We start from the raw sequence: 12,821 nt of genomic DNA, 5'->3' as shown, positions 1-12,821 counted from the left end.
CTTGCCCTCATTGTTGCTGACATAAAAAATATTTTTCCCTTTACCGTTGTTCTGCAGTCAAATCGATTTTATTGCCTTCTTATCGTCAAGTGCTATGCAGAAATGCTTCACTGGATGTGTGAGCAGATCGAAGGGGTCAATCCAATCGTCAGCAGGGAACTCAGTATGGCCATCCGCGACTTTAGAGCAGTCATTTTCCAAATATATTCTTTTAAAGAGTCGATAATAATAATAACTCTAAAGGTGAGTTATATGAAGATAGGCAAAAAATAAAACAAGGCAGATAAAAATGACATGACTTAAAATAAGGCCATTAAAAAACCTAATATGATAGGAGATATTTGCTTTCACTTGTTGTGCTAGAATATATTAAATTACAGTCATCAACATTTACACAATAAAACCTTCAATAATTTCATTGATATTTTCTATTTCATAAACCTCCATAAAATATTTAGAGATAGTTTTTTAGTAAGTTAAAAGCTGACCTTCTTGCTCTTCCATACATTAACTAATATTTCAGCCTTAAATATACTAACAAATATGCAAGGTAACTCAAATACTATTATCATTTTATTAACCAATCTTCAACTACTATAACATACATCACTAACTTAAGGAGGAAGAGTCAGATGACACAGACTTCAGATTTTTGATTTTTTATAATAACATTTCTACCACTATTTTGAGCAGCTAGTATTTAGTGACTTTTATTTCAATGAAATTACGCCTAGAGTTAAAATTATTAAAGCAACTCTTTGAATGTAATAATATCACTGAAGGTTATAATTAGATCTATATGCTCAGAAGTCAGATTTTGAGATAATTAGGTTGACAAACTTAAATACAAATAATCAGTTGGTAGTCTATAAAAGTGATTAGTATATTTAACAACTACCAAAAGATTATATATATATATAGAATAATTCTAGCAAAATATAACTAACTACATATTAGCCTAATGTGCTACTGGTGGAATTTGTTCAGCTATTCATACAATACAGATCATTGACCTTTAGATACTTGTTGGAATTATTAATGATTTCCTAGGGCAGTAGAATCATGTGCATATTTTGAGATAGTTCATAGATGATTAATACAACTATAGCCAAAAATGAAGCTTAAACTTACTTATATATAACAATATCATACTTGACAAGACCAACTACAACAACATAGTGTCAGTTATCTTGTGAAAAAAAAAATGATTGATTTTTTAGAAAATATAGCATAGGTTAAGATATTCCAAATAATTATAACAAATAAAATCATACCATCATAGCTACACAATAATAGTGAGACATTTACTAAATACACATTCTAAATTGGAATTCTGGGTGATTAGATCAGAGCAGTTATTCAATATGAGCTTCTAAGTATTAAAGTAATCTGGAAGGTAATCAATTTTATAAGCTCAAATACTCTGTATTCTGCTTTCTACCAATTTCTGTTAGTCTTTATCCATTTTCTGTCAGTCTCTGTCTAGTTTCTATGAATTTGATGAAAAATATGGGTTCTATGGTTTCTGTTGAGAGTGGGTTGATCCTGTATTTATTGAGCAGCCTGAGCAGAGGTGAGGGGTGACATTTTCAACCATTGAAGTTATGTCTAGCGCAGAACTTGTATGCGGACACTATTCCCTTGTGCAAAGGGTGGGAGGAGTGTAGGGTGACTATCCTTAACGTGGCTCAATGGCATATCTTGCAGAGTGTCTGCTGAAAAGGGAGAATATTAGCATGCACTTTGAGTAGATTAGTGGGAGTAGAGTGCATTGCGCCTGTGATAAGTAGGGCTGCCATTCTCTGAACCCTAGCCATGTTTATAGCATGTCCTCTCATGCCCCTTCCTCTTGCATTATGGCCCCTTCCTTTGGCTATGAGCCCTGCCACCCATATGTCCACCGCATATAGCATCTTTGATATAACTTCCCCTTTGTATAATCTCTTCATCCAGTGTCCTCTTATTCCCTTAATTGTCCTCATCATCCTGTTGCAGGCTAGCGTGTACTTAGTTCCCTTAGCGAGAATGTAATTAGTGTGCTCTTTGAATCTTAGCTCTTCATCAATGATTACACCTAGGAATTCGTGTGAGTGTGAGGGGGCGATAGTGTGGTTATGTATTGTGATGGCTGGTCGTGGTAGTGAGTATGTTTTTCTTGGATTGTTGGCACTTGCTTCACATGTTCTTGAGAGACAGATAAGAGCCGTCTTCTCAAATTTAAACTCTGCATTGTGGTGGCGACTCCATTCCAGCGCTCCCCCGGGTTTCTCCATCATTATTACCAGCTTCTTGTTAGCTTCCTCATAGGATCGAGCCCTGGCTGCGATCACCACATCATCCAGGAATCCTAAGCTAAATTCACCTTTTCTGGGGTTTGTGTCTGTGATTCTCAATATGTTAGAGTTGTAGAATATGAATGTGAGTGGGGAGAGTGGACAGCCTTGGTCCACTCCGTCTGTGATGTTGAATGGTGTCGATCTGAAGTCATCAAAAGACAGTGTCGTTGTTCTGCCGTCGAGTCGGCGACTATACCAATCTATATATTCTTGAGGTATGTGTGCCTTTCTCAAATTGTGTAATAGTTGGCTGACTATCACACTAGGGAACACAGCTTTCACATCCAGGAATAGGACCAATACAAAGTTCTCTTTCGAGGCCCAAGCATCGGTGATGAATTTGGTGAGTAGATGGAGTGAGTTGGTGGTTGAGCGGGCCGGTCTGCCTCCGAAGTGGGTGGATAGGAGGAGATTGTGTTGTTCTGCAATGTATGTTAGATCGTCTGCTATACATGATGATAGAAGCTTAGCCATGGTATCCAGTAGGGTGATTGGTCTATACGCTTTCAGTAGACTGTAGTCCACACGTCCGGGTTTTCATAATACTATTGTCGATGATTGTTTCCACTGGTCGGGGTATATTCCTAGTTGAAAGGTGGTATGGAAAATTGGTCCCAGATGAGGTACGAGCAGACTCACGCACTTCACAATGACGATGTTGCTGATTACATTGGGTCCAGGTGCCTTATGCAGTGTGAGCTTAGTAATTGCTCTAATGATCTGTTGATAGGTGATTAGTTTAAATTCGCATATGGGAAGCTCATAAATGTAGTTAGGATCAATGTAATCATCTTCCAGTGGGGGTCTGAAGAATGTTTCGTATAGTAGTTTACTTTTGCGAATGTTGTCTTGCGTGGCTCCACTGTTTGGATTCTCTCTTGGGTTGCGGAGGGTTTTGATTCTTGTATGTACTTGGTCCATTGGGTTGTTTGCTGCGTACCGGTGGAAATTCCAGACATCTGTTGAGGTTAGTTTCTCCATCCATTCCATCTAATGTTCCTCTTTGGCTTTCTTGATCCGTTCCAAGAATCTGTTGCGAGTGATTCAATGTTCTTCATGCACGGGGTGATTGCACTGGGTGATTTTCTTGTGCGCCCGTTTTCCTAGTTGTTGTACCATTTTGTGGTCTTTGTTGAGCTCTCTCGACCACCATCATTTCGAATAGGGAGAGGGTTTGACTTTGGAGACTTGGTCACTTACGGTTTCAGCTATGATTTGCATTATCTTCTTGAACGTTCTGTGGAATTGCTCTGGGGTTGTGATTTTGGATGGGGGAGGGATGGTGTTAAGTCTCTGCGCTAGCACTTTGTTGAATTCGTCCCAATCTGCTTCCCTGTAGTTAGGCCTTGAGGAAGTGTTGATTTGTTCTGGTTGAAAGTCAATGGAGCTAATAATGGGATAATGGTCAGTAATGACAGGTCTTAGGTGGTACTTCACTTCACATTGAATAAACAAGTGTTCTAGCTCTTCCAAGCAGGACATGTTGTCCGGTCTGGTATGATTCTTTGTATTGGATGCTTCTAGGGTGGCTAGTCCGGGTGGTAAGACCTGCATTAGTTTGTACAGGGCAAGGAGGTTGATCAGTACACCCATGGCATCCAAGTTTGCCACGGTAAATAAATGGGAGTTATTTGGGAGTTCCCACATGGGGTGATGACAATTAAAGTCGCCCAACCAGATTATATGTTCGTTATCCGTCTGTTCGCCTTGAGCAATTTGAGGTGTGCGATTACATCGAGTGTTTTGGTCGTTTTGCATGTGCCATTCCAGGAAGTGGAGAGTGGTGTTGTTGTCACAAGCATTATATATATTATATACATGTACCTTTCCCATGGAAGTGACTAGCTTTATGGCCATAATGTTCGCAGAGAGTATGTTGACGGCATGTCAATTATTCTTCAATATGTGTTGGTTGACCAGCATGATTGTCTGGGTTCGGTCTGGGCTTGTTTGATTGTTGGATGGGTATAGTACATCCTAATATCAACTGAGGCTGGAGGCGTTGGTGAGGTTGAGGGAGTTGAGGAAAGGTTCTTGTATACAAGCGAGGTTGTAGGTTTCATGATATAAATTGTGCAATAAGTGTTCCCAGGCACTATAGGACTTACATAGGTTCTGTTGCCAGACCTTGAAGTCTTCTCTATCATTGGCTTCATTGGTTGTGGCAGACATTAATCCCAGCCTGTGGTGTCTTTGGCGCTGTCAATGTTGTGTTGATGGTAGGGGGAGGTGTTCCACGAGGTTGGCGTGCTTTGATTGTCATCTTTTGGCTCTGTTGGGGGAGGTGTGTTAGTTTTTGTTAGTGTTTTGGGTCGTTGGTCTATCCACCCATTGGTTAAGCGTGATTGCATTCCAAGAGCAACACAATTGGATTTGGTTGTGTGCTATTCTTCTTGCTGTGGTTGACGATGCTGGTGAACCGTCTTCCATTCTCTGTTTGATGCCTGGTTCAAGGTGGGTTGATGTTGAGAGTTCTGGTTGTTTGTTGTCTCTGAGTGACCTTCAACCATGTCCCATGTGAGCGGATCCTCTGTGGGGAAGTATGTGTACTTGGTTTCCTCATTCCTTGCCTTGTGCACTTCTGATTTCTCAATGAATGTTGGGCATTTTCCACTTCAAGCTGCATGACTGTTTTTCTCGCAGTTGACGCAGTGTTGTTGATATGTATTCTCCACTGTGCAGTTGCTTGTTTGGTGTTATTTTCCGCATGTACCGCAAATGTCTTGGTCGCTTGGGCAGTCCATTGATATATGGCCTCCATCAAAGGTGTGACATTTAAGATACCTTGTTGGTTCCTGTAGAAGGTTACGGCCATATACCTTCTTTCCAGCTATTGGTAGGCCAAATCTAATGATCTGGTTGGTGTCTATCTTGGTATTGAGTGTAAGGGTTATGTGGGCCGTCTGCTGGTTTGGGCTTCTCTGTGCGATGGGTTTGATATACCTTGCCTTGACTATCGATTTTTGTTTCAATCCTTCTTTGCGCTCCATTTCGGCTAGTGTTGTTGGTGAGAATGGGTCAAAGGAGATGGGTACGTTTTCCATGAGTGGGTTGTATGAGTGATCCTTTATCACGATGCCGTATCCAAAGTGGGTGAGGAAATTACTTCAATTTGCAGGGACACTGAGCCATTTTGCTGATTCTGGTGCGTTAAGTTCATATAGGACACCACTATGTGGTAGTTTTCTTGCTGAGAGTACTGCTATGTTCTCGGGGATATTGGCGCCTTCTTTGTCTATGAGTTCTAGAGCTAGTTCTGCTTTAGCGACAAGTTGCGCCTCTGTTAGTTCCCAGAGCGAATTGGGTGCAAGTATTGAGCGCCTGTCAAGTAGGATCTGTCTTGCCTGGGCTTCTCCTCTAGCCAGTATCTTTGTTAGTGGGGTGGGGGTTTGTGACTTTGCGACAGTTGCATATGATCGAGATCCATTAGATCTCACTGGGGTTTGTGCGTTCATTAAAGTCTCCACCGCTTTTCCTATGTCCTCTGCTGATATGTTCAATTGTTTGTGCACCTCTTAGACTGCCTTGTCTAGTGCAGTTGTGTGGTTTTCCGTTGCCGCAGCTATGGTGTTCACCTTCTTGTCCATCATTGCTATTGAGTCATCTATTAGGGCTGATATCTTGTTTAGGAGATTGTTCGTGTCTATGGTCTGTTCCACTTCATGGAGTAGGATGGCTATGGATCTTTGAACTTCCGTGTGCGTAGCTCCCAGTACCGGTGACAGGCTGAGTTTGAAGGTTGCAGAGATGAGCTATTTGATGGTATTGCCAGTGGATGATAGATTCAGGCTATTGGTGTTGAGGAGTTTTCTTGCTGAGAATACTGTAGTTATGTCGGTTCTGATGTCTGCTCCTGCGATGTGTTCGTCAATCTCTTTGCTTATTGTTAGCAACATCTTGCTGGTGGCTTTCCTTGCTGGTGGCTTTCCTTGCACCTCTTGTTTGAGGTGTGGTTAGTGATAGTGAAGTAATGGTGCTGTTGGGAGCTATTTTAATGATTATTGGATTTGATGTTTATATTAGATGGAAGAAAGTAAGAGATTCTGCGGTTGTTGAGGGGGTCCATTTGTGACAGGTTGACGCCTTATGGACAGTTATATAGTTTGTCAAAATCCTACAACATGTTGGATTTATACACACATTTTTTTATCTACTAGATCAACATAAAAATTCAATTATACCACTAAGTTTGATAGGATAAACTCATAGACATGTAGCTCTGTTTTTCTCAATGTAGCATGCAGACATTTTCATGCCAGTTGAATATATCATCATTGAAAATAGTCTGCAAAGTATAATAGATCATTTGGATGATGCAGCTTGTTAGTCAATGGACCCACCAGATGCTCCACCAATATAGGCATCTTATGTGGTGCCAACTGGGCGACCAGGATGCCTCCGTATCAAAATCAAGCCATCTATTCTAGCACCTGCTATTGAACTCCATGGTCTGACACACCTTGCAGTAGTATTTCAAGTATCAGCACAAACAGTGGACATTTGCATAAAAAAAGTGACTTTGTCAAATTTGTATAGGAAAGTGTAATGTTTGGTGAGGTGGACACTTGACTAGGAAAAGTGATTTTGCCAATTTTGTATAGGAAAGTGTAGTGGCTCAGCTAATTATGTAAGCTTTGTTGGGGATGCTTTGCTGGTCCTCATTGTTATTTTCTTTTAGGTCACTTCTGTGCTCCCAGTGCCCTAGGGGAGGGTATAGACAGTCATTTAAGTAATGAACACATACACCTCATTGGTTCAAGATAGGTGGACGCAGGTCTCCTACAACAAACATATACTTACTACAGTGTTTTTTTTCACTAGGTACCTTCATAATTATAGGCTATGTTTTTACACATTAAATTTACATAGGAGCATCTCTTCCATCTGGTTGGTGAGTACCCCTTCAAAAACCATTATTTTACCACAAAACTTACTTATAGTCAAGAATCAAACAAAGAAAACATATAACTGTTATCAACATTTGACCTAAGCACATATATACCTTACTAATGGTAAGGCTGTGGAGCAGACACACTAAACTTCTAAATCAAAGAGTCTAGGGTGAGGTCTTCATTATGTGCTGAAACTAAGGTAGCTGAAGACTAAATCATACCGGAAGATTTTGAAGATTTTGTATATTGAAGTAATGAAGGGCAATTAGTTTAGTAAACCTAGATGAGTTTTATACTACTCATATCCTTGACTATTACTGATACTTTCTTATCCTGGTCCTTTTGATCCTGCTCATCCTTCTCTGATGTCACTTCCACCTTGCCATCTTCTGGTGCCCACATTATAAAGATTGACAACTAACTTTATTGACATGTCGCTACCACACTGACCTTTGCAAACTGAAATCCTTTTGCAAAGAGTCTCTTTATGGCAGAGAGATTGTGCAACAGCAATTGATTTCTCTCATCTTTGAAAATAATCTACTCTTACAGGAACAGAACTTTAAGTACTAGTTGAAAAACAAAATGTGTTAGGCAGATATTGGCAACAAATTGGAAGGACCTGAGCAGGGTGAGATAGCATATACTTAGTTGTCGTGTGTAAGCTTGACCTAAAGCCTTCCTTCAAGTCAATCTACAGCTTAGCTTTTGAAGAGAGTAAGAAAATGAGACTAGATTAAAACACATTGATGTATTAATAGAGAAACGGGGGTAGGTGGGTGGACAAATTCCTCGTGCTAAAGGAAAGTGCATAAGGACCAAGGCAACATAAGATGCAGTCCTAGGCAGTTAACTAACCTAATACTAAAAGACTTAGGCTGAATGAAATGCAGATATATAGTTCAGTTTTGAGCTAGGAGATAAACAAAGTGGTGTGGGAGTGAGCTGTGAGCATCCAGAGTAGGGTTACAAATGTTTGAAGTCAGCCTGTAAGACAGAAAAAACAATGTTGGGATTACCTCCTCCTCCTTCTAAGTCATTCAGAATAATTGTTTGGGGCATAGCTCAAGTATTTCTGGTCCAGGAGACAAAAAAAGCTGTGAGTCTGTAGAGTACAATAACCAAGAATTGAGGTCAGCTGGTGCCATATAATAAAAGATATGGTGGGATCACCTCCTCCTCCCCCTCTAAGCCACCTCAAGTGAAGTTTTTGGGTATAGCTCCAGTAGTTTTGGCCCAAGAGATGAATAAAGTAAAATAAAAGTGAGCTATAAATTTATAGAGTTCCATGACAAAAAATTGAGCTCAGCCAGTGCAATAGAAAAAAAGTTATAGTAGGATTGCCTCCTCCTTCCTCTAAGCTACCCAGAGTAAATCAGTATTTGAGCATAGCTCAGGCAGTTTTGATATAGGAGAAAAAAAAAGTGCAACAGGAGTGTGCTGTGGGTGAGATACATGAAGTGAAGCGAGAGCGAGCTGCAGGTCTGTAGAGTATGGTGACAAAAGTGGTGGTATGATGAAAAATAGTTATAGGCGAATTATTTCCTCTTCCCCCTCTAAGCCACTCAGAGTCAGAGTTTCAGGTGTAGCTCAAGCAGTTTTGAGCCAGAAAACAAAACAATATTAAAGTGGGATGGGTGGAAGAAGGTGGTTGAGTCAGTGTGAGAACTTAAGATTGAAGTAGTACCTGAAGTCAAATTTTACTCAATTATTACTCAACATTAAGGAACTGGACTTTTCTGTAGGAGGATCAGTTTTTCATAGGTCAGTTCACTTCTTGAAGAATGATCTGATGGTCTATAATCTCTTGGGAAGTTGCCCGCATATGGTAGATTTAAACCACCCCTCCTCATAGTCCTTAAAAAATTCAACCAATGTGGTGGGAGAAAAAAAGACATTGCTAATGCAGCTAGGTGTGATATCATTCACATCAACACCTTAAAGAGGCTTTTATTTACCAATCCTATTATACAAATCTCCTGATAAAAAGATAATAACATCCCCTGGAACATATCTGAGCATGGCAGTGAAATTCAAGCTAAATGTAAGTTAAAGGGATGCTGACTTTAATTTCAGTTTCAGATCTGTGAAATATGCCTCTCCTCCCTTATACCTACCAAAATTGAATATAGCAGTAGAGCTAGCATCCAGCCCATCCCCATGAGGAAGTACCTACAGCTTCTAGACAATGACACAACCTAACCAAGGACCTGGATCAGCTTGAATCCACCATCCAACTTTAAAAGCTTTCATATAAATCTTGTAATCATCAGGAAAAGATACCTTGAACATTGCATCTAGCGCAATGGCAAGCTCAACTATATATTGAAAGTACTATTTCACAGCCTGATTGCCTGAGGTCATGTGAACCATATCACCAAATGGGTGAAATACAGCCTATTGAAGAGGACATAGATAAATAACTCACAGTCAAACAAAGTAGATATACTCATAGCATGTTTTTGCCCTTGCTCTGGCCAGCAGTGAACTAAGTGGGACACACCACAGTGCTTAGAGGCAATATATGGTCATTAGAAAGTATATAGACTGTATTATCCAGAGCAAAATCCTGTACTACATCCTGGAGAGTAGCATTGAGGTCCTTTTGGTACTACATTGGAAAATCAGCCTGATCATAACAGCCATCTTGTTCAGCCTTGTGAGGATGAAGTAATGATAGAGGGCCTGAGTGGCCCACAAAGCCTTTTCTAGCATTTCAGACTGCATCTTGTTGCTAGATTGTAATACAACAGGGCATGCAAATGTACTGGGATACCATCATATATCCACAGTTTCCATGCATCAGACCTGTATTTTTCTGCACATTGGACTACCTAATTTTCTTAGGACCTGATATCTCGACCTTCAGGTTATCTTTTTCTTAGACTAAAGACACCAACTGTCATTCTTATATCAGACAGCAGGCTCCTTTAGGGTCAAACTAGCCTAGGCTAAGACCCATATAGGTATTTAATAGGGTTACCTTCTTGGTAGTCATTTTCCTTATACCATTATGACAATCACATTTTACATAGCAGTCACATATGCCAACTAGATAGGAGTTTTGATTCCCTCAATCTCCATCATGCTTCATCAATTCAAATATGCACAGATGCTGAATGACATTGACCAGGATGCCCTTGTGGTAGCCAGGGCAAGATACCAGCACATTGCAGAAAATGATGACTCTACATACTCTATCTCAAGTTTTGACTCTTTGGACCTTACCTGCAGCTTGGATCTTGATATTTTCTTGAATATTATGCTCTCCCCCCCTTCGCCTCTGTCTCCAGTCTTCTATGGCTTATCTCATTTTTCTGATGAGGACACCTTTTTATATGATGATGATCATATTTTTGCCCTCTATCATTGCCTTTAAGACTCTATTGTAGCTCTCCAGGATGATGTTTTGAGGGCCTGTATACTCCACAGACCTGAGGTACCTCTCCTATGAGCCCCACAGCTCCACCTTCTAGTTCATTTCGGGAAACATTACCCTCTCTTATTTTGTCACAGATTGACTTGCTGGCCTTGAAGATGTCATTCAACACATCAACTAATATTTGATAGATCCCATGGTATATGTCCGAGTTGAAGTCTCGGTTGAACTTTTCAGAGGAGTACTGCATAATGATGGAGCACACCTTCAATTGTGTGACTGATTAATACATATAACATATCCACAGCAATTAAAACATACCGCAGTGCTAGCAAGTGCCACCATCACAATAGGCAGCTCAACCTCGTCAGAATAATCATCAATTGTTAATGTCAGATGATCATGCCACTTTACTTCCACTGCGAGCTCGTCGCTGAAGAAAGCATCCTCAATAGTGTCCAAAATTGCCGGCACTTGAAACAGTTTGGTTTGGTTAGGGTCCCTCTATAATGTATGAAGCCACTGGCATCAGCTCAAACATAAAAATAGACAATAAAGGTATTTCAAACCTTTATATTCACAGGATAAATGTAAGCATTGTTTTTGAGAAGGTTCACAACTCTATCATCAGCACCTTTTGTGGGACCATAGTAGCTTGCATGAATAGTGCCAATATGATCTTTAGGCTGCAAATGAGTTGAAATGATGGTAGTAAACTCAAGCCAATATAATACATATACCATGAAAGATAACACATATATATAATTTGCATCCTTTATAAGCCATTTTCTTACATCTACAAATTCCTCTCCATCTTTTGCACATGACAAGAGTATGTTGGCCATGATTTTCCTCCTTTGCTGGAGGTCCAAGTATGTGTTTTCGAAGAGAATGTGTTTATGAAGGCAGGTAATTGAGGCCCACAGCATGTCCTGGATGTGGGGTTGCTGCTCAGTGATATTGACCTTTCCGGACCTGCTATATATAATATGACAAAAAGGCAACCAGTTATCTTTGCACAAATGAATACATCAGCAAATGTGCACCCCACTGGAATAGTGATGGATACTCTGGATACAGCTGAGCCTCTGGGTAGAATGCCCCAGCGCCGCCCAGCGGATCATACAGACCTATGCCAGACAACCAGATGATCAACAAATGATAGTTAAAAATTTCACAGAGCCCAGTGAATCACACAGACCCTACCAGCCCCTATGCCAGTGAACCAGAGGATACTTGAAAATTTCACCAGTGTTGCGAGACTCTGAGTTGGAAGCCAGTCATTAAGTTAGTACAAGTACACACAATTACTAGACTAGTTTCCGTATGCCGTGTGCCACCAGTTGTACTTCCAAAAGCTGTGCCTTTCTCGCCTCCTCACACCTTTTGACTTCAGCATCCCAATGATCAGCAATAAGTCTATGCAAATAATTCTGAGAGACTTTCACAGGTGGCGGAGTTTGACGGTAAGGTGGGACAGGTGTTTGAGGGTCCTCCGGGTCCACAGGCAAGGGAGAGCTTTGATTGACATTGTAGCCATACTTGGACAAAGCAATCCTCCGGATCAATGGTTTTCTATGACATGATTAGCAAAGATCGCGGAAAATGGTTGTCTCTGAGTACTCACTTTTTGACTGGTGACAAGCCCCGTACTGGCTTTTCGCCATCCTCCAGGGATAGTGAGTGCAGGCTAAAAATCAGATCAGCATCGAGCAAGTTGACTGCTGTATGTATGAACCGGTGCTTGCCCAAATTCTCTTTGTCAGAGTCCTAAGGGTTCATCAGTTACATTCTGTAGCACTAGCATGTCAAAATCACGCACCATAAATATAATATGAATGTCAGTAGACACTCGAGTGATAAGATAGAAGATGAAGAGATAGAATCGAGCCAATGAAAAACGTCACATGAAGACTCAACCGTGAGAATCAAACAATGCTTAGGTAAAGTTGCATTGAGTCCTCCTCCTTGGTCAAATAAAGAACGAGTTTATTTCCTGCCTTCTCTTGCTTTGAGCTGCCTCCATCTGTTTGCCTTGCCTGCCAGCTGGTAATACCGTGCTATGACGACTGAGACCACAATATCTATCCCTGATGGAGGCTTTAGACAAGCTGGTGATCTTTCTGGAGGAGGAACCACGGTTGGACATTGAGTAAGATCAAGCTCGCTGCCTGTAGAACAGCAGCGAGCAGCTTGATGTCGAAGAGGACGAGG

General features: G+C 40.8%; 4 protein-coding genes across 4 annotated transcripts; all 4 read right to left on the bottom strand.

Moving 5' to 3' along the window:
* Positions 1-3,439: 3,439 nt before the first annotated feature.
* Positions 3,440-3,983, bottom strand: DEU56DRAFT_750206 (uncharacterized protein; the record flags this gene model as incomplete). The annotated part of the gene is made up of 2 exons (XM_041349518.1): positions 3,440-3,514; positions 3,537-3,983. The coding sequence occupies 2 exons, from the start codon at positions 3,981-3,983 to the stop codon at positions 3,440-3,442; spliced, it is 522 nt and encodes a 173-aa protein (XP_041215435.1).
* Positions 3,984-4,319: 336 nt separating this feature from the next.
* Positions 4,320-4,508, bottom strand: DEU56DRAFT_722287 (uncharacterized protein; the record flags this gene model as incomplete). The annotated part of the gene is made up of 1 exon (XM_041347721.1): positions 4,320-4,508. The coding sequence occupies one exon, from the start codon at positions 4,506-4,508 to the stop codon at positions 4,320-4,322; it is 189 nt and encodes a 62-aa protein (XP_041215434.1).
* A 4,670-nt stretch (positions 4,509-9,178) lies between these two features.
* DEU56DRAFT_722319 (uncharacterized protein) lies at positions 9,179-9,562 on the bottom strand (the record flags this gene model as incomplete). Its single annotated transcript, XM_041347722.1, is given in 3 exon segments — positions 9,179-9,242; positions 9,294-9,400; positions 9,416-9,562. Coding segments are annotated over 3 exon segments (318 nt in total), but the record flags the coding sequence as incomplete, so codon positions are not given.
* Positions 9,563-10,874: 1,312 nt separating this feature from the next.
* Positions 10,875-12,432, bottom strand: DEU56DRAFT_750205 (uncharacterized protein; the record flags this gene model as incomplete). The annotated part of the gene is made up of 9 exons (XM_041349517.1): positions 10,875-10,886; positions 10,929-11,111; positions 11,177-11,293; positions 11,402-11,585; positions 11,638-11,737; positions 11,814-11,842; positions 11,991-12,182; positions 12,235-12,377; positions 12,430-12,432. 9 exons carry the CDS (start codon positions 12,430-12,432, stop codon positions 10,875-10,877), a joined length of 963 nt encoding a protein of 320 aa, XP_041215432.1.
* Between the last annotated feature and the right edge of the window lie 389 nt (positions 12,433-12,821).

Source organism: Suillus clintonianus, assembly GCF_016758775.1.
Source record: "Suillus clintonianus strain FC179 chromosome Unknown DEU56scaffold_1, whole genome shotgun sequence".
NCBI lineage: Eukaryota > Fungi > Basidiomycota > Agaricomycetes > Boletales > Suillaceae > Suillus > Suillus clintonianus.
This window is presented reverse-complemented; position numbering and strand designations above follow the sequence as displayed.